The sequence below is a fragment of the Eschrichtius robustus genome, chromosome 10 (genome assembly GCF_028021215.1).
Source record: "Eschrichtius robustus isolate mEscRob2 chromosome 10, mEscRob2.pri, whole genome shotgun sequence".
Lineage (NCBI taxonomy): Eukaryota > Metazoa > Chordata > Mammalia > Artiodactyla > Eschrichtiidae > Eschrichtius > Eschrichtius robustus.
Genome location: NC_090833.1, coordinates 14,268,916 through 14,293,644, shown reverse-complemented (window position 1 = coordinate 14,293,644; position 24,729 = coordinate 14,268,916). Strand labels below are relative to the sequence as shown.

The 24,729-nt window shown below is 44.5% G+C and overlaps 1 protein-coding gene across 6 annotated transcripts in view; it reads right to left on the bottom strand.

Moving 5' to 3' along the window:
- The window catches only part of CDK5RAP2 (CDK5 regulatory subunit associated protein 2), a 182,187-nt gene that overhangs the window by 82,828 nt on the left and 74,630 nt on the right, over positions 1-24,729 (bottom strand). For 5 of the 6 annotated variants that reach the window (XM_068552134.1, XM_068552136.1, XM_068552138.1 and 2 more), the window contains 4 exons: positions 16,627-16,797; positions 12,868-13,008; positions 8,522-8,635; positions 4,462-4,559 (listed from right to left, as the gene is read on the bottom strand). In XM_068552134.1, the coding sequence (XP_068408235.1) occupies positions 4,462-4,559; positions 8,522-8,635; positions 12,868-13,008; positions 16,627-16,797 (524 nt within the window). The remainder of the gene's footprint in view (positions 1-4,461; positions 4,560-8,521; positions 8,636-12,867; positions 13,009-16,626; positions 16,798-24,729) is intronic. The other variant, XM_068552135.1, reaches the window with a different exon arrangement.

Sequence of the window (24,729 nt, the reverse complement as noted above, 5' to 3'; positions counted from 1 at the left end):
GAATGTCCCACCATTTAACTCATCCCCTATTAGTGGACATTTGGGTCATTTCCAAGTTTTTGCTACAGATGTAGCTAGGTGGAAGTAATTTAATTCCCCAGAATGTTTCTCTGGAATAATGCCTTGCATGGGCTTGGGTATGGAAGGAAGGCTCTCCACAGAAGAGAAGGTGACAAGGAGAATGTCGGTCATGTCACCCCTAAAAGAGGTGGCACTGGAGGTAAAGGTGAGGGGCAGGAGGCACAAGAAAAAAGAAAAGGAGAAGACTGAGAGTCAGTAATAGAAGGAAGAGAAGGATCAATTTAGGGGTCAAAAGAAGTCTACAGTGATAAGTTGGCCACTCACAAATGCAGAGTAGAATGGATTTTTATTGGAGGGGTGGTGATGTCAAGTATCACGTCTGGGTCAGTGTAATACGGTGCTGACCTGCACAGAGAGCCTGCATGAAACCAGCAACCCAGAACTCAGAGGAGGCCATGAAAAAGCACACCTCCCAGAACCTGCACTGACGGGGGGAGGACTGTCCCACAGACCTTCCTCCAATGATGCAAATGTTCTGTATCGGCGCTGCTGAATACGGTACCCACTAGCCGAACATGCCTACTGAACATCTGAAATGTGGCTACATGCTGAGGAACTGAATGCTTAATTTTTTAATTTATATGTATGTAGTCACATGGCTAGTGCCTACTGAACTAGGCAGCGCAGTTCCACCAAGCAGGGCTCCGGACTCCTACTGATGTGCACGTGGCAGGGATCTGAACCGGTTCTCAGAGGAACAGAGGCTCCAGCAGACACCTGAGTAACGTAAATATTGTTTCCATGAAAATCTCTGCACCTAAAGCCTTGTTTCACACTCAGGGTTAGCTTCTTAAGATGGATTCCCAGCAGTGCAATTACTGGGTCAAAGTATGTGAACATTTTTCGAGACTACCAAAACACCTTAACGTATCAGAAAGCCTCCTTTTTTAAATACCAAGAAATACGTCACTCTGTCCAGCGTCTGACCTATTTTTCCCTGAAAGGGTCCATCAACACTTTGAAACTGTCGGAAAAAGTGTATGAAAATGTGGATTTGTTTTAGGGAGAGGGTCCACGAGCTTTCATCAGATTGTTCGAGAGGGGTCCACAGCCCCAAAATGGTTAGGAGCCATCGCTCTAAAATATGTGTGCCAGAGACTCAAGCCCCACTTATCCTCCAGCGATTTCTTCCGGCTCCATCCATCGAACTGCACACGTAAATCAACATCTATTGGAAGGAAAATAAACCATTATGTCTAATCTTCTATGCTCGCTGCTTTGAAGATGGTTCACTGTGAAGCAGCCTCCTTGCAAGGGAAGGGGCCCTCCCAGCAACCTGTACCTAGTTCCATTTCAAGACAATCATAATGATCAATTTGTAAGGCTGATGGAAACCTTACAGAGGTGTCACAGCACTGCACTCGCTCGGATGCGGTCATGCCGCAGACACGTTTAACCAGGGGGGAAAAAAAGGAGATTGTTTTAGCGAAGCTCCTGCAGTGAGGGCTGGGGAAAGCTGACTGCTTCACTCCCTCTTCCATCTTCTGACAGGGTGAAAAGTACACAGCTGCTGCTCCTGTGTCTGTCATTTCTGTTTCCCCAACTCCACGATCTCTGCAAGGTGTGAGGAGTCGGTGGAACAAAAGGAGCTTCGCTCAGAAAGAAAGGACAGCCCTGAGCCTTCCTCTTTCTGGAGCGGAGTGGGGGAGGAGCCGGAGGACGCACGCCCCCACAGTGCCACCACTCACGAGCTCCACGACCTTGGCGGTCAGCTCAACTGCCTGAGTCCTGCTAGCCGCATCCGTAAAGTGGGGACAGTGCCTTTCCTTCAAGAGTGTTTTGAGGATTAAATGAGATGTTATAAGGGAAAGAGCTTAGCACAGTGCCTGACACACACGAGGCGCTCAACAAACATCACCTCCTTCCTTCCACGTATTCTAATGACTCCCATGCAGCAGATATTTATATGCCAAGCTTTCTGCTACTCCTGAGTTACAGGCGTGATTTTCATCTGGAGATGATTTAAACCCCCCAGGGCACATGTGGCAATTCTGGAGACATCGTTGGTTGTCACAACTGGGGCAGGGAGGGTGCTACTGCCATGTAGTGGCAAAAGCCAGACATGTCGCTAAACATCCTACAATGCACAAGACAGACCCTCAACAAAAAGACATAAAGTTATCTAGCCCCAAATCCCAACACTGCTGAGGCTGAGAAAGCCTGAGTTACAGGCAAAGTATAAACTGTCCTCGTCCTCCAGATGAGCGCTGTCTCAGTAAGGGCCCGGGCTCAGGAGCCACGCAGATCTGAGCTCTGAGAACTCCTAAGTGTAGGAGCTTGGGAAATACCCTCAACACCTCCAAGAGCAGATTTCCACTTCTGTGATATGGGGTTGAAGTGTCACTGTGAGGAATAAATCGTAAAGGGAAAGGACCAGGCACACAGCTGCCCTTGGTCAGTTCCTCCCTCCCCGCTCCCCCTTTCCAACTTTAGTTACAAGTACGTCATACGTCTCCAGAGTCATCCAGCTTGCACTGCCAGTTTCCAGAGAGTGAGCAATGCTGGAGTTACCCCAGGGGGCTCCACCGGCCTTAGCCCACAACTCTGCCCTCTCGCTATGGCAAGGTCTTAAGACTCAAAACCCCCGACAAGCTGAGTTTATGTACAGTGGCATACTGAGACATACGGAGGCTTTTCACATTGCTGTTAGTCTTAGTAAACGTTACCATTTATTGAGTGCTTACTACGTGCCAGGCAGAATTAGGACTTCACACATTATCATCTCGTTTCAAACAACCCTGGAAGGTAGATAGGGAGGAAGGTAAACAGGTAGGTCTGTACGCAGGCCAATCTCAATTGCACAAATACATATCCTGAGGCTCAGGGTGAAAAGTGACTTACCCAAGAGCTCAGAGCTGCTGAATGTATTTTGACTCTGAAGGTGAACAGGAAACCTTTTAAGCATCCCTATGAGTCACAGCCCTGACCCACCTTGGTCCCATGCACCTTGTTATTCACTAAGGAAGAGCCTATGAAACTCAGAGCCGCCATCCGTGACGCTGAGGAAGCCTGACAGCGGCCACATCCACCCCAGGGCCTCTCGGTGCCCAGAGTCAGAACTGGCTCCCTTCGGAGTAGCTGCACAATTAAACCCGCTGGGCCCATTCCCCCTCCGAGGTTCCCGGCGCTACTCAACCCCTCCCCCAAGTGAAAAAGACGAGCAGCTGAGGCTTCTTGAAAAAGCTCACTTTCAGAGAATTGCATCAGCATGTTTTCATTTTCCTTAAACTCGCTTCAGATTAAAAATCCTGAAAACTTAAAACTTAGAAGAGTTGGGAGGGGGTTCATCCACTGAACATCTCCCGAGTGCCTACTCCATACCAGCCCCCGTGACAGGCACTGGGAAATGCGGACAGCAAGACGGGACCCCTGCCCTGAGGGGGCGCACGGTCCAGGCCGCGACGCAGGCCACACCAGCCAAGTAACAAAGGGAGGTGAGGGCAGCAAAAGAGCGGGCCTCCTGACAAGGGGGAACCCCTGAGGCAAATCCTCAAGGATGAGGGGGACGCAGAGCAGGGCGCAGATAGCTGCTGAAGGCAGAGACAGGAGACACCCGGCCCCGGAACAGTGAGGACCCTGTTAGGGCTGGAGTGAAGGGCAGAAGAGAAGCAGCAGTGAGGGGTGGGTTTTCTTAACTTTTTATTATGGAAAATTTTAGACATTAGCACATGAAGACAAGTCAGTATAATGAGCCCCCCGACACCTACCCACACCCCTGTCCCAACAACCAGGGAGCCGTGGTCAATCTTGTTCCATCGGTGTCCCCGCCCGCTCCCTGCGCTGCTGTGCAGTGTGGAAGTGAACCCCAGACATCATATCCTTCCACCTGTAACCATCCCAGTGTGCACAGAGGTGACTCCTCCACGGGAGAAATCACTGAGGCCAACCCAGTGCTGGGCAAAGAGAGGCCCAGATGTGTCACTTGCCCGTGGACACAGGCAGGGCAGCGGCAAGACCACTAGCCTATAATCAGCTCTCCTCCCCACATCTCATTGCACCAAATCACCTCGGCGATTCTGTGAAGACACAAGTCACTCCGAGTCACTTATGGAAAATAGGGATAATAATGTTACCTCACAGAACAGCAGTGAGGATTACAAGAGATAATACACACGAAGGCACTTTCTAAATCTATAATAAAGTATTATAAAAACCTGAGTAATTAGTATTAATGATATTTTTATCCTACATTTGCTGCCCAAAAAATCAGACAATTCCTGCTAGGAAATAGGTATATCTGATTTAAATAAGGCAATCGCCATCCAAGCACTTTAAGCTTCCTAAGCAAAGTGCGAAGGCTTCACTGCCTCAGAAACTACCAGCATTTACTCAAAATACGTGTGTTACGCATGCGCGTGATGTCCAAACAGAAACCCTTACCTGTCTGAGTCCTGCAGAGATTTTACCAGATGTGTGTAGATGTCCTGCTCTTTCTTTAAGACCTGAATCAGCTCTTCATAGCCTAATGGTTGCTTTTCCTGAAAACGACAATGGGCATCTGACATTAAGAGAAGAATTTTGAAAGCGCACATCCTTACATTATGCAAACCCATGTGGATAGTTCTGGTTTATAAATCCAAACAAAGGTGATCCCCTGTGCCAGGCTCCAGATCAGGCCGCAGTCAGAGGGCACCACCTGCAGGGGGAGTGGGGAATGACCGCCCATCACTCACAGAGGAAGAAAGCTGAGCGCTGTACTCCCGACAATACCCAACTGCCCTTCGTGGAACTTCCTCCCCCCTCACCCCGCCCCCCCACAACCCAGCTCAGAGCTGCTGGTCACTGTTTTCACAAAACTACACAGAATGCCCTTCCACGCTTGTTCTTGCTACAAAGAAAAGAAATTCATCAACCAAAACCTGACAAGTTTTAGGGACAAGGGACTTACATTGAAATAGAAGAGGTCGGGTGAGCCAGGCTTTCAAGGCACCATGAACAGACTGATGATAAAGAGACCTGAGGTGGATCTCTGCCACGCACTAGCTACGTGACCTCAGCTAACCAGCTCAACAAACCTCTGTGAGGCTCAGGCTCCTCATTTATGAAGTGAGGATGTCATTTTGTGAATTTCACAAATGTGAAAATTTTTTTTAGAGTTCACATCTTGGCTCTGTCGCTTACCCGTTCTGGGGCCTCAGGAAGTTACTTACTAGGAGCCCCCTGTGAAATGCTGGACAACAGCCACCACCTTACGGAGTTACAGAGCAGATAGAAGTTCAACTGTGCGCTGGAAGGAGTCAAGGATCCCAGGGGAAATGGTCAGTTCCAGTACTGATGCAATGAAATTCAAAAGCAATCCATGTCTACAGCATTTTGTCACACCAGAAAATAAGGAAGTGCTTAAGTAATGGAGGACTGTCAAAAGGATACAGGAGCCAGTTTGAAAAGGCCAAGCCTGGGACAACTGAGCATCAAAATAATGACAGTAACAGATTATAACCCGCTGAGTGAAACAGACATTCATGTCCACACGGACATGAGTAAATGAGTACATGGGAAGAAGAACGGGCTTTTCTTTATAGAACAACTAATAAATGTAGAAGGAATAATGGAATTAGAAGAATCACCATTTGCTAACCATCATGGTAAGGAGTTATTCACCCAAGAAACATAAAAGGAGGCTAAAACTAACAGATGAAAGTTTGAAGAAGATCAGCGTATTTACATAAGACTCAAAATACCTCCCCTCGAATACTTACTAATTACAAAGGAAAAAAGAGTACCTGCATAGTCAACACACCATGCAGACACCACCTTCACAAAGTTACCCAAGTCAGCATGGCCAGTAATGGGACAAACCTAAGCCGTGTACTGTCGGAGAGGACACACTGAGGACACAGCTCTGGTCCTGTGACACTCCTGCCAAGGATGCCTCACCTGAATCCAGGCACCAAGAAGCATCAGACAGACCCGACTGAAGGACGCTCCACAACAGAACTGGCCTGGACGCTTCAGAAGTCTCAGGGCCGTGAAAGTCAAGGGAAGACTGAAGACTAAAGTCTATCAAATGCAACACAAGATCCTGAATTGGCTCCTTCTACTACAAAGGGCTTTACGGGACAGCTGGTGAGACTCGAATGAGTCTGAGGGTTCGATGGCAGTCTGAGGGTCTCTGCTCAGTCCCTGGCTGTGATGGCTGCGCCGTGTCATACAGGAAAAGGTCCCTGCTGACACGAAGTACACACTCAAGTACTCAGAACTGACAGGGCTTCACACAGGCAACTTACTCTGAGATGGCTCAGGACAAGCAAAACCCTTTACTCTTGTAACTTGCCTATAAATCTGAAATTATTTCAAAATAAGAAGAAAAACGTTAAAATAAAGAAGTAAAGTGTGCAGGACACCTGGCACAGCGCCTGGCACAGACTAGAAGCTCCTTAATGCTAAGGAGACATGGGTCAGTGGAGAGAGAGGGGCTGCAAGCGGCCCTTGTGTCTCATGTGGACTCAACCTGTCGCCTAAAGTTCAGATAACGACCTAGGACAGGGCTTCCGACCCCGATGAAAACTCAAACATGAACGAGGGGAAAAAGGTACATCTTTATTTCCGCTAACCTCTAACTGAAATTTAGCATTTCCTTCATTTAGGGGTTGAAGGAACACTGTTACTGCTACAAACCATAGTAGTACTCGTGTTTTCCTGCGATTTTGTCATCAAAAGAAATAGTTACTCTGTATATGTTGCAAGTATCTCAAAATATTTATTCTCATCACTACCTCAAAACTACAGCAGTCACTCTGTTCACCACTAGATCTTGTTATTTAACACATTAATAAAGAAGCACCATTTCTACAGCTGATTTTTTTTTCTATTTTGATAACCAAATTTCAAAATAATTGGTTTCCTTTATAATCCTGTGCACATATTTTGTGCATTTAAACGCTTTTCCAGGGAAGAGGTCCTTGGCTCCAGCACACTACCAAAGGGATGCAGAGGGCAAAAAGGTTAGCAGCCCCTGACCCAGGAGAACGCTGCTGTGCTTCTAGCCCTGAATGAAACAAGGCCAAGGCACCACCTGCCAATTGAGGGTTTTAAATGCTAACCCACCAGTTTGGTCATGAGAAGCTGGCCACCCACACTGCTAGAAATGTCAGGCCCTTTTATAAATTGTGTCACATGACACTGGCACAAGGAGCTCCCACCTGCCTCCTGTACACAGTCACCAGTGTCAGCTCCCACCCGTACACACCGCACGTAGACAGAAGGCCCCAGGGGAGTGCCTGGGAGGAACTCACCCAGGGATCAAGACGAAGAGGCTACCATGTCCTCAGGATGTCAGCCGTGGTACAAAGTGCTCTCCAGCATTTTCTCATTTAATCCTCACAAGCCAGTGAGCTCAAGCATTACCACTCTCCCCATTTTGGTGATGAGGGAACTGAGGCACGGAGTCAGGGTGGTGAGGCAGGGTGCGGACCCAGGCAGCCAGGCTCCAGGGCCTATGCTCTTCGGTCCACCCGTGAATGACCCATGATGGATGCAAAGCACTGGGAGCCTGACAAAGGTGACACAGTCACTGTCAGCCACATAAAGGCCAGCCAACAGTGACAATGAAAATAAGAAAACCTACTGCTTCTTGAGCATCTACCACCAAGGGCAGGGATTGTTAAGAGCGTGTGACCTTATTAGCTGTGTGACCTTGAACAGGCTACTCAACCTCTCTGTGCTTCAATACCCTCACCTGTAAGTAGAGGTAATAATTCTACATATTTCATAGGGTTGTGAAACAGATTAACTGAGCTAATCTATACAAAACTCTCACACGGATGCCTGGCACAGAGTAAACACTTAAGGAGTGTCAACCATAACTACCATTCCTACGCTCCAATGCTAGGCCAGGTCCTTTACATAGGTTATCTCTAAGCACAAGAACAACCAAGGAGGTATATTAATCTTCCCACTTTTCAGATGAATAAACTGATTCTCTGAGAGGACAGGTCATGTACTTGAGTCCATTCAGCTAATGAGTGGCAGTCAGGATTTGTGCTTAGATACGTAACCAACGAAGAAGGACTAGGAAAAAAGATGAACAAGTGTGGACCTCGGTTGGATGGGAGAGACTCAGCTGTGGGATCTACATATCCAGTGAAAGAATCCTGACCCTGTATGTTAACTGGCTCACCGTGGGCCTGGCTAGAAGCCCTAGAGGACTGCCCACTGCGGTGCAGGGCCTGGGTGCCCGGCTTGGTTCCCCTCCCCTCCTTTCAGGCAGCCATTCCAAACCTTCACCAGGTTTTCCAGGTCACCGCTCACCTCAGCCCCCACCCTCCACCTGCCAGCGGGCCACACCTGTGCTTGCTTTCCTGCCCTCCCACCTCCGTGGAACCAGCAAACTCCCTCCTCCTCCTCAGGGACCACGCTCCATCAGTCGAGCCCTCTCCACTGACACCCTCCATGGTCCCTTACAGAGGCCCTCCTCCAGCCCCACGGCACCCTGGTTCACCTTCACCTTCACCTTCACCCGGAGCTCGCGTACCAGCCACGTGTCCACAGGCCTGGGGACCCCTTGCGGGCAGCAGCATCCCAAGCCAGGCACGGTGCTTGCCACACATGCTCCCTGAAATGATGATTACAAAGGTAAGAGGGGAACACAGGCACCAATATGACGCTTCAGAGCACAGACGCCTGTGGATATTGTGCATAATGGAAGTCAGAGTGAGTCAACGTCTTCCTAGAAGCAAATTGCTCACCCATGTTAAATAAATGAACTCTTCAGAGCCATTTGGGTCCCATTTCATCAATCACCTGTTCCCCTGCGCTGAATCATGCCCCATTAGAATGAAGTCATTTGGCTCCCTCGGCAGAGCTGGCAAACCAGTGGATCTCCTCGGCACAGAGGCAGAGGGCCAAGCGGCCCAGAGGGGGTCCCTGCTCAGCAGGAGCAACCAACCCCCCTGTCCCCTACCCTCTGCCCTCCATCCCCACTCTCCACCCCCGCCCTCCACCTTGCCTCTCCAAACAAGACAGAGCCCAAGAGTCTACGACCCTTGGCATCCGTGAGACTCTCCAGTATGTTCCCAATAAACACTCCCTTTCATTTGTTGTTTTGCTCAAACTCCTCAGCGTCGGATCCTACAGCTTGCAATCAAAAGAACCTTAACAAACACACTCACGTTATTTTTAATCCTCTCAGGAGGTAGGCATGTAACTCCCCATTTACAGATTAGGAAGGTGAGTTTCAGAGAGAGGAGGTGACTTGCCCAAGGTCACAGAGCTAATAAGCGGCAGAACGGACATTCTGACACCAAAGCCGAGGCATTTTCTACTCCACCATAGTTTCCTCAATGACTTGAAGGAAACGCGTGTAATGGGCAGACCACAATCTGAAGAGGCAGCAGATATGTAAAGAGAAACCTTAATTGGCTCACTTCTTGGTCATCAGGGCAATTTAGTGGCCTGGTAGACAGATGGTGTCTATTTCAGTAGCTGTATCACAGCTCTGCAACAAAGACATTTATTTTAATACTCAGGAAATTCAGCTGCAATGTCCCAACCATGTCAATAGCCAAACTATAAATCTCTGGCTGCAGCAAGTTAAATATGGTCAGTGTGTTTTACTCTCTGTTCTTCAATTCCCTGGTCATCCAGCATTAATTCTCAGGATCACACACGATTAGAAGGAAAACAGACTGCCCAGAGCCAACGGAGACATCACGACAGCCTCAAGTTCTTCGTAGAAATGGGCAGAGGATAAACCCTAAATCAACACAAAATGGCCAAGGGCAGAGCAGAAGAAATCCGTGTTTTCTACAAAGAATAAACTACAACCTGAAAAGTACACCTTTCTCGGGGGGAAAATACCGTAGGCTGCAACAGCTGGGATTTCTTAAGCTGACACCTAGAAATGTTCAATTCCTAAATGGTCATTTATAATCTTTCATCCTCGATTTGCAATTACTCTTGCAGAACAGAATTAAAACCTTTGCTAAAATATGTAGGTATTTTGCACAGTCATTTAAGCATCACCAGGATCTAAAATATGACTGAAATGCCCATGGGATGACTTTATACTTGTGTTTCTAAGAGACAGCGGCCAGCACAAAAAACTAAAAACAATGTGGTACAGATGATCAAACTAGTGACATGAAATATTAAAATACTCTGTTCAGTAAATTTAGAAACATTTTGTTCAACATTTAGACACTTTTTACATATCTAAAACATGATTCAAAATAGTAAAGTTTAACTAAATGTATTCAAATTAGTGATGATTTGTCCATCTAAAAAACCTGATGGGCTGCTATCTTGTTTCAAAACAGACTGTGCCTCGTGAAAAGACGCTCAACATCGCTAATCGTTAGAGAAAATGCAAATCCAAACCACAATGAGGTACCACCTCACAGCGGGCAGAATGGCCACCATCAAAAAGTCTACACATAATAAACGCTGGAGGGGGTGTGGAGAAAAGGAACCCTCCTGCACTGTTGGTAGGAATGTAAATGGGTGCAGCCACTATGGAGAACAGTATGGAGTTTCCTTAAAAAACTAAACAGAGGGCTACCATATGATCCTGCAATCCCACTCTCGGGCATATATCTGGAGAAAACTCTAATTCAAAAAGGCACATGCACCCCAATGTTCACAGCAGCAGTATTCACGATAGCCAAGACATGGAAGCTACCTAAATGTCCACTGACAGCTAAATGGATAAAGAAGATGTAATGGAATATTACTCAGCCATAAAAAAAGAATGAAATAATGCCATTTGCAGCAACATGGATGGACCTAGAGATGATCATACTAAGTGAAGCAAGTCAGAAAGAGAAAGACAAATATATGATACCACTTATATGTGGACTCTAAAACAATATGATACAAATGAACTTACTTACAAAACATAAAGAGACTCACAGACATAGAAAACAAACTTATGGTTACCAAAAGGGAAGGGGGGAAGGGATAAATTGAGAATTTGGAATTAACAGATACGCCCTACTATATATAAAATAAACAAGAACCTACAATATGGCACAGGGAACTATATTCAGTATCTTGTAATAACCTATAATGCAAAAGAATCTGAAAAAGAATATATGTATACACACACACACACACACACACACACACACACACACACAGGTGTATAACTGAACCACTTTGCTGTATACCTAAAACTAACACAACATTGTAAATTAACTATACTTCAATTTTTAAAAAACGGTTAAAAAAAACAAGACTGTGTCCGATTATGGGTTAACGTGCATCTTAATATCCAACTAAATTTGGTCAAAATAAAGCAACTATTCACAAAATAAAGCAACTAAATCACAAAACATCAGCCCTCTGAGATTTAGTTATTGGACTTGCCCAAGGTCACTCAAGTGAAGTGACAGAGCCAAGAGAGGAATCCAGGCTTCCAGACTTCTGGCCCAGCCCAATGGCCAAGTCCTCACTGACATTCTTATTCAAGAGAGATGGCAAAACGCAAATCCACAAATGGTCAGAGTTAAGAAGGAGCTCCCACCGCTCAGGCAACGGTGCCCTCCAGGACCAGAGCCGATACGGAGCGGATACACAGTGCAATGGCTGGTACTGGTGCTAAAATACTGAAACACGTCTACACCAGCTGTAAACCAACCCCTGATCCATCCACCCCAACCACCCCAGCCCCTCTCCAAGACCCAGGAACTACAGGAACTACAGGGTTGGTGCCTGGCACAAGAGCAGGCCTCCGGGACCCCACTGCAGCCCTAGCGCCTGAGTCTGTTCTGATGGCTGTGCCCGTGCTGCCCTGGTTGTTAATTATTTTGAGAATCATCCTTCACAAAAACCGCAAGTCATGATCAGAGTCATTCATCAGAGAACTAATTTGCATAAGAATTCCCTGTTCTCTGAACGTATGTACTTAATTAAAGCCAGGCTTAAAAGAAAACAACAAACCTTGGCCGACAGTGCACGCCTTTCTTTCCCATCTCTGGCTGCCTAGCTGTATTACAGGCAAGCTGCACGTCAGAACAATCTGGACGCATCTCCACAAACCAATATCATCAGTCATTCAATCAACAAACGTCCACTGAGCCAGGCACTGGGATTCAGACACGAACACCAGTTCCCTTCCCCTGAGGTGCCTCCTGGGGTGCGCAGGGCTCGAGGGAGGGGAAGCAGCAAGGCGGCTCTGTAACGTCCACCCAAGGGCTAAGCGCTGCGGTGGATGGCTGTGCAAAGTGCCGCACACGGGGGAGGACGAGGAGACATCGCTTTCAGCAGGCCAGGGAAGGAGCCCCAGAGAAGGTGACACCAGCATGGCAGCCCTAGGGGTGTGCAGGAGCCACCGGGTCAACAAGGAAGAAGAAGGCATTCCAGGCAGATGGAACAGCGTGTGCAAAGGCACAGAGAGGTACAAACGGCGTTTTCGGGAATCTGCAGGAAGTGAGGTGTTGTTAGAGATGATGGGGAATGAAAGAAAAGGAGAATGGAAAGCTAGCTTGGGGCCAGATCACGAAGGGCCTGCTGTGCCATTGTAGGTGTGCATGGAAATGTTCAACTGGAAAATGTTCTTACCTCGAGATTACATAGTTCTTGAGAGAGTTGCCCCCAGGAGGGCAAACATGAGGCTCATCTTTGAACAAGCTCTAGTTTCTCGGTTTCCTGGGCAGTGCAAATACTAACACTCAGCTGAAGGATACTAATCTGTAAGGAGGGAAGACTGAGAAGCCCTCCTGCTACCTGTTGTAAGCTCATTTACCAGCACGAGGGCCTTGGAGGATCTTTAGGTCAGAGGAGTCATCAAGTATGTGTCAGGAAAGGATATGAATTTGCATGTGAATGTCCAATTTCAGTCGAGCTTACCTCGGAGAAGATGCTTTTGCTGCCTGGTGACTGAGAAGAGCACTTTTCTGTTATTAAGTTTTCACTCCTGAACTCGAGATCCTCCGCAGTCATTAAATAACGGTTCTGCTGTATTGCTTCCAAGTCTTTTTCATTGAATTTCTAAGGAAGAAAACAAATCATAAGGAAGTTGTCATCAAGAAAAAAATACTAAGAGATGGTCCCAAACTCTTTAAGGGAAGATTTACTGTTTTTCACAATTTAAACAATTTCCACCATCTCAAAATATGAGGCAATTACAAATGGTAATGCAATCCCTTTGTGCATTACTACAACCAGGAGAGCAGCACGCCAGCAAGGCACAGGCAAGGAGAGTGGCAGTCATTACAAACCTCCCCTCTCGCCACCACTGGGACACCTCCCAGCGGGTACAGAAGACAAAGCCCAGGCTCTGGCCCCACGACCCAGGCTCCAATCCTGGGTCCTCCTTGGCCAGGGTGTGATTTCTGAGTCTGTTTCCCATGCTACAGGGTTAGTGCAGTGATTAGAGGGACTGTGTATCAAAACCCAACAAAGTCTAGGTGCTCCCGAAACATTACAAATTTGACAAAACTTGAACCGTCCGTATCTACGAGGAGATTTGACTTCCAGGAAGAAAATGGCAAGACTGCAACGACTTTGGGGGTCTGGTCACAGGTGAAAGCTCCTCCTTCACGATGAGACACAATACAGCCCGCTTCACCAAGCCCTTCAGAAGAGGTGACATCCAACGATACTACAGGCCTGGAAACCACTTCTCTGGTCTTTTGGCCAAATTCAAGCACAGAATCTATTCCTAACTATTTAAAACCTGGTACCTCCTGAACTAGGTGTCCGTCCACTCTCTGTGGGAAATTAAGGGTGAGAACCTCAACTTATTCCTAACCACCCATCAGAATTAATTCATCATGTCAAACATTTCTAAAAAAGCTGAAAGTACAAACAAGAAAGTGGAAGCAATTTTTTATAAAAACCCATTGAACTGTTACAGGGAGCACTGGGAATCAAATAACCAAAACAGAGATTCTAGAAATTACCATCACACAGCTGTGCTTGAGTTACAGTTTTCATTTTTATTTCTTACAAGTCCAACTACACATACACATTAACAAACGGGCCCACAAGGCTTAGAAGGGAACAGCCGCCCCTAGCTCTCCACTTCTCACCTCTGAGTACCACTCACAGAAAAAAACAGCTTTTGACTCTACTGATTTCTGTTATTTACTTCCATGTTTCTACATTATGCTCCTACGCTCACATTGTTTGATTTCCTAAGGTTAGATTTTATTAAATGGCTCCGGTCAGAGAAGTTTAAGGATGTAGCTCTCACATCATCTACCCCCCCCCCGCCAACGCTTTTCCTAATAGTTACATCACGATTTTGGTTAAATCAACATTCTGCATTTACGTGATTATGGCCACGCACATACTGTCCACAGCCCAGCCGAATGGTGTTCCGTGGTGACATTTCCGTTCATGTTTAATTCCTTGCTTTTCTTGGAATTAGCAACAACTGTTTTGTTCCGTTTACTTATTTCATAAAACTAAATTATATACTTAGTGTTAATTTATCTCCAAACTTATAAATTCTTCTACATGGAGTCAAGACACATCAGGTAAATGATGGGCTCTATTTCAGTTTCTTGAAAAAATCCCAACTAAGCCCTCCCTCAACGGCTCAAATCTGGGCTTCTACGTAAGTGGCTGGGATCTCCCTTCCCCACATCCCAGGTGAATTCCCTACTTTCTGGATCCCATTCTGTGTTACTTCCTCATTTGTACGGACTCGTCCTCCAGCAGTTTCCTGCAAAGAGCACATGGAGGCAGATGATTTTAGGCATCAAATATCTGAAATTGCCTTTATTCTGCCCTCATTCTTGCTGCCAGCTTGGCTGACTACAGAATGCTGGATTGGAAACCACTTTTCCTCAAAACTCTGAAAACACTGCTCTCCTGTCTCCTGGCTTCCAGTGTCGCTGCTGAGAATTCTGATGTCATTTCGGGTCTGGGTCCTTTGTATGGGACCTATTATTTTCCTCTCTCTGGAAGCCTTTCAGATCCTCTCTTTGCCCCTGTGTTCTGAAATTTCACTATGACACAGGATTGTGAAATTGAGATAGAGGTCTTTCTTCATTCACCGTGCCAGAAACAGAGCAGGCCCTTTCAAGGTAGAGATATCTGCCCTTGCATTCTGAAAAGTTTTCTCCTATTACTTTGAACTTTTCCTTCCCTCTGCTTGGCCTCTTCTATCTTTCTGGAACTTTTGTTCGTCATATATTGGAGCCCTTGACTCGAGCCTCTGATTTTCTTATCTTTCTTCTCTCATTTGCTCACCTTTTAGTTTGTTTCTGTGTTTAACTATATTTTCTGGAAGATGTACTTGACTCTCGTGCAACTCTTCTAACTCTTTTATTAGGCTTTTTATATCTGTAATCATACTTCCAATTTCCAATAAGGTCATTCCTCTTTTTCCCAAATATCTTTTTTATCAGATCCCGAACTCATTTCTTATCTGAAGATGTTACAGTACTGAGTTTTTTGAAAAGCTGTCTAGTTTTCTTCTCCGCCTCCACTGTTTCTGTTTCCTCTACGTAGCTTTGTTCTGTCTTTGTCTTTCCTCTTCGACGCTTTTATCCTGTTTGGGGAACTCAGGCCACCCACGTTATCTTTAAGGGTAGAAGTGTCCAGAAGCTCTGTGAGCGTGGAAAAGGTACATCAGCGGCGGCCTCACTGTGAGGTGATCAGGTGGGGACTCAGCTCTTTTGTTGAAGGACCCCCTACTGTCAGTCAGCATCTTTCAGTCTTCTCGGTCCACAGAGGACTCTCCGTGCTGGTACACACACTTCCACTCCTTCTCACTGAGGGATCCACTCCTGTTTTCAGCTGCACCTGGTGACCCCAGGCCAGAGCTTCTCTGGTTTAAGGTCCCCACAGAGTAAACCTCCCATATACTGCTGGGGACAATAAGGCCACCTAACTGCCCAGCATTCCAGCAACCTCTGTTGCTGACAAAGGTACCAGGTACCCCCACTGCCCGCTGAGCCTTTCTGGGTTCCGTAGGATTAATCAGCTTCTTCTTGTTGGCTTTTCAGCCCCAAGGCATGAGGCAGAGGGGAGAAAGCTGAATCCTATGTAGTTACCACTTATCATTCAGACAGCAACCTGCCCTTCCACCATTCCCATTCTCCTGGTCCTGTGAGTTTATACCTTTTCACCCCTTCACCGTCACGTTAATGAGGCTTCAGGAGGAAGCAGTGTTAAACACGCATGTTCACTCCATCATGGTTACCCGTAATTCTGAGCTGAATCAAAACTCCAATATACCATCAAATGATAAGGGTAGTCCAAGACAAAAAAGGAACAGATAGAAGAAAAGTACAGAGGAGTGACAGAGCATGGCACAAAGGAAAGCCAGTACCGCAGCAGAAGAAGGCTGGCGCCAGAGCAAAGCAGGCCCTGCATCAGGCCCTGCCATTTACTAGTCACGTGACCCAGGATAACTCCCTTCTCTTCTCGAAGCTTTCATTTCTCCAAACTTACCTCCCTGGTGGCTGAGGTCCAAATGACATAAAGAAAGCTCTACAGTGCTCCGATAAATAACAGTGAAGACCACACTCTTTTTTTGCCCAGCCTTACCTTTTTATAAGCATTCTGTAAAAAAGTTTAAAAAACAAAGCAAAACAAAAACAACCTATGCCGAAGTCAAAAGATTTAAATACAAAAGAAAAAACGTTGTGGTACCTGAAGCAACAAGTCCTTCTGACTGGCACTTTCTGTTAAACTTCTGATCACTTGCTCTTGACTGTGCAATTTTTTATTACTTTCATTCAAAAGACTCTTGTAACGATTCTCCACTGCTTTCTCTCTTTCATTCACTTCATTGCGTAATTTCTCAACTTCATTTCTAAGGTCCTACCAGAAGAAAAAGAAAGAATGGAATTTACTTGACAAAAATTTCAAGGTAATCTTTCACCTGTTTACCTTACTGCTGTAAGAGAGCAAGCTAAATAGATATATTTAACAAACGTGAGCTTCCTTCTCATTTAAAGTCTTATAAAAACCAACTTTTAAGAATAATAAATTTGGGGAAAGCTTCATGCACAGACATGTATCACAAAATTATTAACAATACTGAAAAACCAGAAAGAAATTAAATGTCTAGCAACAGAGAATTAATTATAAAAAGCATATGGTATAAAAAAAAAAAATCACAATTATGAGTAAAAACAAAGCAGGATACTATGTAATATGATGCTGATTGTTTTCTAAGCGTTTACACAAAATGTTGTCAAGGCTATGGGGAAACACACCAAAATAATGACAGCATCCCCAAGTAGAGGGATTATGGGTGACTTTGCATTGATTTTCATTTTTCTGAGTTTCTAAAATCTCTAAGTAAGTCTGTATTACTTTCATAATCAGAAAAAAAAAAACTGTCTTAAAAAATGACATTTATAATAACATGGAAAATGCTCATGTTATAATGTTAAGGAAAAAAACAGAAAACAAACAGTATACAGTGTGATTTTTAACTACCTCAAAATCTGTACTATTTATAATATTGAAGCACTACTCGTAACAGCAAAAGGCTGGAAACAACCCAGATGTCCGCCCACGGAGGAACAAACTCTGGTACATTCTCACAGTGGGGCACTCTGAAGCTATAAAGGAAAAGGAATGAGGACTCTACAAATATCCCGCCCTCAAGTAATCTTCTAAATATACTGCTCAGGTGGGCGTGTGGGGTGGAGGGTGGTGTGGACCCCAAGAGAAAAAAGAAGTATGTCTAGCATACTGCCATTTATTTAACCGTAAATAATGGCTGCCTATACGGAAAAGGAGAGAACAAGGTACAGGAGAGAGTCAACTCATTTTACAGATGTGCCAGTGAAACTGTTTAAATGTTTTGATAATTATTTTAAAAATAAAATAATCTCCTAAAACTAAAAGCAAAAGAAACAGAAAAAGAATTTAACTGTGTATCACGCTGACTGGTTAATCAACCAGAGAAGAATGATTTCAGTAACGTAAAAGCAGATTTATTTGTACGCCCCTAGTGGGATATTTCTCCAGTGTCAAAGGGTCTGCTGCAAAAATCGTAAACTGTTTTCAGTAATCATGTTGCAGGAAATAATATTCGTATTGTTACTCTGAAAACTGTGTGTGTATAAATATATACATATTTATTAAATAAGTAATTATCACTATCATAAGAACCAAGCCTCAGAGAAAACAAATACAAATACAGAAGAAGTTAAAACATGTAATTCTAAATTTGAATTGGAAATACGAATATGAACTTACGTTTTGTTATTTCTTTCCTTTCACTGAAAAAGCCTAGAATCAGTATCCTCCCTAGCATGCAGGCTGTAGTCTCTAAATGTCATCGCTCACCAAAAACAAAACCACAACAGTGGTTCTCAAAGTGTAGTCCCTACAACAGAGTTAGCAGCAGCCCCTGGGAACCGCAAATGCAAATCACTGGGCCCCAGCCCACACCTATTAATCCAGAAACTCTGGAGGGAGGGAGGGAGGGCCCAACAATCTGTGTTTTAATAAGCCCTCCAGGTGATTCTAAATCACACCAGAGTTTGCCTTATAGAAAGGGATGATTCCAGGCCTGGGGCAAGGGTATATAGTATGAGCCCAGACATCTTATCATGTCAGAAAGGAAGGAAGCTGCCAAAGGCTACACGTTCACGTCCAAAGATCTCAGGAATCAACTCGAAGAAGCTTTTTCACTGTCGAAAGACAGGACAATTAGAATATCAAGGATAATGACAATGAATTAAAATACGTCAAAAATGTTAAAAAAAAGCTATGAGTTCATAATAATTTTAAAATAAAAAACCTTTTGGTCACTGTGATAGGCAGAATTATGGCCCCCCCAAAGATGTTCACATCCTAATCCCCAGAATCTCTGACTAGGCTGAATTACATGGCAAAGGGTAATAAAAGTTGAAGATGGAATGGAGGTAGCTCATCAGCTGACCTTAAAATAGAGAGATTATCCAGGTGGGCCCAATATAATCACAAAGATCCTTAAACGTGGAAGAGGGAAGCACGAAAAAGACTCCACCAGCCATTGCTGGCTTTGAAGATGGATGGGGGTCACGGGTCCAGATGTGCAGACAGCCTCTAGAAGCTGGAAAAAGCAAGGAAATGGATCTTCTCCTGGAGCCTTCAGAAGGAACACAGCCCTGCCATGGTAAGACCCATTTCAGATTTCTGACTTCCAGAACTACAGGGTAGGTTTGTGTTGGTAAGCAGCCAAGGGTGTGGTGATTTGTTACAGCAGCAATAGGAAACTAATACAGTCACCTTTGGAAGATTTTAGGGAATTCTTCCATTGTCTTTCTTGTATGAACTACACCCCAGAGTAACTAAATAGATGATGAAAAACAAATTTTTCTTCATACAAGTATACAGCTATAAAAGAAGAAGGAATGATGAAATTAAGTTATCACCATTTTGCAAACAATCATCAATGGCTAGTAACATCACAAAAACAGGGACTATCAGATACAATGTACCTCCTGTTGGAAGTACAAAGGACCACCTATGATGTAATCTTGCCAAAAAAATAAACCTGAATTTGATCGTGCACCTTATCTAACTTCCAATTTACTAGAAATAAAAGTCAGCAGAGAAACAAGTTGAATGACATTACAAAAATACAATCAGCAAAATCCAGAATGTGGAAAACAATAAAGGACAAATGACCGAACTTGTTCAACAAATAAATTTCAAAGAAAAAAAAGGAGAGAGAACCTGTAGATTAAATAATAATTAAGGGGCATCCCTGGTGGCGCAGTGGTTAAGAATCCGCCTGCTAATACAGGGGACATGGGTTTGAGCCCTGGTCCGGGAGGATCCCACGGGCTGTGGAGCAGCTGGGCCTGTGCACCACAACTGCTGAGCCTGTGCTCTAGAGCCCGCGAGCCACAACTACTGAGCCCGCGCTCTAGAGCCCGCGAGCCACAGCTGCTGGGCCCATGTGCTGCAACTACTGAAGCCCGCACGCCACAACTGCTGAGGCCCGTGCGCCTAGAGCCCATGCTCCACGGTGGGAGAGGCCACCGCAATGAGAAGCCTGTGCACAGCAACAAGGAGTGGCCCCCGCTCACCGCAACTAGAGAGAGCCTACACGCAGCAACGGACACCTAACACAGCCAAAAATAAATAAATAAATTTTAAAAATAATAATAATAATAATAATAATAATTAAGAAAGTTAGGGAAGGCTATCGTGAACTCACAAATTCATACTGATTCTACTGATTCATTCTGAGTTCATTCTAGCTTCCCTTTCTTAATACACACACACACACACACACACACACACAGACACACACACACACTCGCTCACACACAGAGATGGGCATAGAAATAAATACAGATATGTATGTGCATGTATGCAAACATATTTTCAAGCTCTGTCTACTGCCAAGGCTTAGAAGTACTGACACCCCAGTAGTAATGAGGATACCTGTCATTCAGATCTTGGTTCCTAAATATCATTCTCCAATAAAAGAAACCAGAGATCCTTAGAGAAATGGTTGATTCCAGGATTGGGTTAGGGAAAATACAAGAAGAGTCCAGGACATCCTGTGACCCTAACAAGTGTGGAAGTGCTCAAGAAATGTTAAAGACACAGGAATCAATTTGAAGGAGTTCCCAATGGCCATATCTGGGTCAATCTGAACAAGAAAATAAAACACGATAGTAACGGCTTAACAACCTACAGAATAGAACAAATATCCATGAGTCCATACTGATATAAACAACTATATAATAAATAACTGCAGGAGAAGGGGCAGCCCTTTGTTACAGTAGAATTACAACTAATAAGTGTAGAAGGAATGATGGAAAATCACCACTAAGCAAACACCACAGTAATGACTGTTGTAGGGTAAGGGTCATCAATAAGATTCTTAAAAGTATGAGGAGAAACAAGACATTTACATAGTCTCAAAGTACTTCCCCCCAAAATACTTATCACAAATGGAGAATAGTAACTTTACTGTGGAGAAACCCAGGAGACCCCCACCTTAACCAAGTGACCAACACTAACTTCACCAGAAACAAGACAGATTGACATTATGCACCTCCAGATGTGACATATCTCGTCTATGCTATTCTTGCCAAAAATGTATAACCTCAATCTAATCACGAGAGAAACATCAGACAAGCCCAAATTGAGGGACAGTAACAAGATAACTGATCAGTACTCTTCAAAGGAGTCAAGGTCACAAAAGACAATGACTCGAGCAACTGTCCCAGATTAGACAAAACTAAGGAGACATGGCAATTAAAGGCAATGTGGATCCTGGACCAGAAAAGGGGCATTAATGGGAGAACTGGCAAAATTCAAATACAGTCTGCAGATAACAATATTGTATCAGTGTTAATCTCCTGATTCTGTTGAGTGTTCCATAGTTATGTAAAATGTGAACATTGGGGAAGCAGGACGAAGGATATATGGGAACTCTGTTATTATTTCGAATCTTTATGTCTAAAATTATTTCAAAAGTAAAACTTTTTAAAAAAGAGACTTATCAATCAGTACAACGTCCAGATCATGATTTGAACAAACTGTTTACAACAATTTTTAAATAAGACAGGGAAATCTAAACATTAATTGGCTAGTTGGTAATATTAAGAAATTATTAACCTTTTTGAAATGGAAAAAAAAAAATTTTTTTTAACATACTGAAAAACCGACAAAATAATATGCCTGGGAATTGCTTAAAATACTTGAGTGTTGAAAGAGAGGGAGTTGGGAGGAGGCTATAGATGAAACAAGGTTGGCTATGAGTTTATGAGTGCTGAGCTGGGTGACAAGTACCAGAGGGTCAATGTACTATCCTCTCTCCTTTTCTGTGCATTTGCGTTTTTCTTTAATAAGTACTTTTTTTTTAAAGCAATGATTAAAAACCTGAAAGAAATTACCAAAACGCATGATTATGGATGATCTTTTCAATTATTTTTTTCTCAATTTTTAAAATATTTTATACTAAGTATAGACCACGTTCATAATGGGGGATAAAGTAAACATTTTTAAAGTAACATTTTTTAAAAAGAGAGAAACCACTTAAAACATTAAATGTTACTTTTTTTCTTGGGCAAACAGATGATGATAAGATTGTCCTAAGCCTTTAATCCAAAACAAGGGGACCAAGAACCTATCATGAATTATAAATGTAAATAGAAATTCAATTCTAAAGGGAGGAAAGAAGATCTTATTACACAAATAATACTAAGGCAACAGTAACAGAATACTAAGGCAACAGTAACAGAATTCTAAAGCTAAAGAACAAAAACATTCTCCCACAATACAGTTGGGCCAACAAATTAAGCCCTTTTCCCACTGCAGACGTTCCTGTCAGCCCTTGTCCATCTGCAGCCATAATTTTTATACAATTTTAACTTTGGTTTGGATTTTTTCCCAAAAATGTTACTTTATTCCATTACACCATGAGCTACAAAGAGCACACACCAGTTAAACAATGATGACACACAAAGAAAAAATCTTTAACGTTAAAAAGAAAAGTTTAAGAGTATAACGTCCAGAAAATAATCATTAAAAAAAAAAAAAAAAAAAGTACAAAGAAGACCGAGGTCCACGGAGCTGCTGGGCCTGAGCTTACAACTTGGCTCTCCTCCTCTGAGTCCAGGAGAAAGGCTAGATGAGGTCACCGGGTGATGCTGAGTGAAAGATACCACACAGTCTTCCTATCTATCCATTTTAATGAGAGTATCCTGCCTCTCCTATTTCCCCACCGTCTCTGTCTGCTCTTACGGGTAATAGAGCAAAGAATAGCTCTGTGCATAAAACAGGTTTTTTCTAACTTCTGGTTTGTTTTCTTAGGCTAAATCTCCAAGAGTGGAATTACTAGGCCAAAGAGTAATAATAGTAAGCGTGGTTCGAGGATTCTCTCTACAAAAGAATTCACTTTCTTCCCAAAAGACAGTGGCTGAAATGCCACCAACAATGCCTAAGTTTCTTGCTTCACCACAACCTCACCAGCACTGCTATTTTCTTAAATCTTTGCTAGTTTAATTGGTATCAAGAGGTCCTTCACAAGAGTTTGAATGCGCATGTCTTTGACGGCCCCCACCATCAGCGTTGATATATCTGACTATCTGGATTTCCCCTTGTGCAAACTGTCTTCAGCCAGTCATGAAAATAGTTTCGAGGACGGTTCTACGGAAAAGCCGATCTCTCAAGAATCGCCCACGGTGAGCGTACACAAGCACACACACACTCGCACACTCTCTCACAGTCCCCCGACATCAGAAAGGCCACCAGGACAAAGTCCATCAGTCTTACTAATGCTACCAGAGAACAGGCAGATGATGAACGTTTCGTGATCGTTCTGCCTTCCTGACCGCTTAGCGAGCTGTCCTAGTCCGAAGGAAGACGTGCGCAAGCGCAGAGGAGCAGCCACGGCTGGTGGGCAGTAGCGTAGGACCGCCCACACCCGGGACCGCCCACACCTGGGTTCTATGGGTAAGAAAAGCTGCGGTATGTCAAATCACATTAACCCACGTAACCTTCGCAACCCACGTGGCCTGCAAGGCTTTACTCCACCTGGACCCCCACTACCTCGCCGACCTCTTCTCCCGCTGCTCTCCCCTCACTTGTTCCGCTCTGGCAACCCCGGCTTTCTTGCCGTCCCTCTTACATGCCACATACACTCCCAGCTCAAGGCTCTTCTACTTGCTCCTCTGCCTGGAAAATTCCCCAAGGCTGCTCCCTCACTTCCATCAAGTCTGAGCTCAGATGTCAACTTCTCAGTCCAGTCTTCCCAAGCCCATCCCACCTGAAATAACCACCACGAGTCCCACCGCAACCTCACTCCCCATAGCCCTTCCCTTCATTATTCTTCCTCACAGCATCTGCTAATACGGTGTTTAATTATGTGTATGTTTTGGTTGTAGTCTCCCCTGCCAGGATGTAAGCTCCATGAAAGCAGGGATTTTTGTGTATTTTGTTTACTGTTGTATCTCCAGCACCTAGAATGGTACCTGGCACATAGTAGGCACTCATGGCAGATTTAAGATAGCCATAAATTCTTTGACCTTCCCACTGAAAGGTGTGGCGTCTGTGTCCCCTCCTATTAAGTCTGGGCAGTGCGGTGACTACCATGACCAATAGAATATGGCAGAAGTGACACTAAGCCAGTTTCTGGGTCCAGGCTTTAAGAAACTGGCAGCCTCCAACTCGTGTCTCTTGGAACTATGAGTCACCATCCAAAAAGCACGACTACCCTAATGCTGCCATGCGGGAGAGGCCACACACAGGTGCTCCAGTTGACAATCAATCCCAGCTGTGTCAGCTTTCCAGCCATCCCCCAAAAGGCAGCAGACATGTGAGTGAAGAGTCATGGATCCTCCAGACCAGCCCATCCACCAGCTGAATGCCATGAGTGACCTGGGCCATGGAGAGCAGAAAATCACCCAGCTGAGCCCTGCCCAAACCCTTAAGCCACAAAATCATGAGATATAATAAAATGGTAAGGTTTTGAGACACCAAGTTCAGGGGTAATTTGTTATGTAGCAATAGATAACCAAAACAGCACTCAGTAAATATTTGTTGGATGACTGAATAAACGAAGGAGGTAGATGGGACTGCTCCCATTTTATGAACGAGGAAACAGCTCCAGATAGGTAAAGTAATTCTCCCAAAACCACAGTCACTAAGGGACAGCACCTGTCTGATTCCAAGCCTCTCAGTTCACTTCCACACAATGACAAGGGTTTGGATTTCTTCGTTATCAGCCACTAATGCAATGATCCCAATCCACTCAATGGTCATCTGACACTTGCTTTTAAACAAACC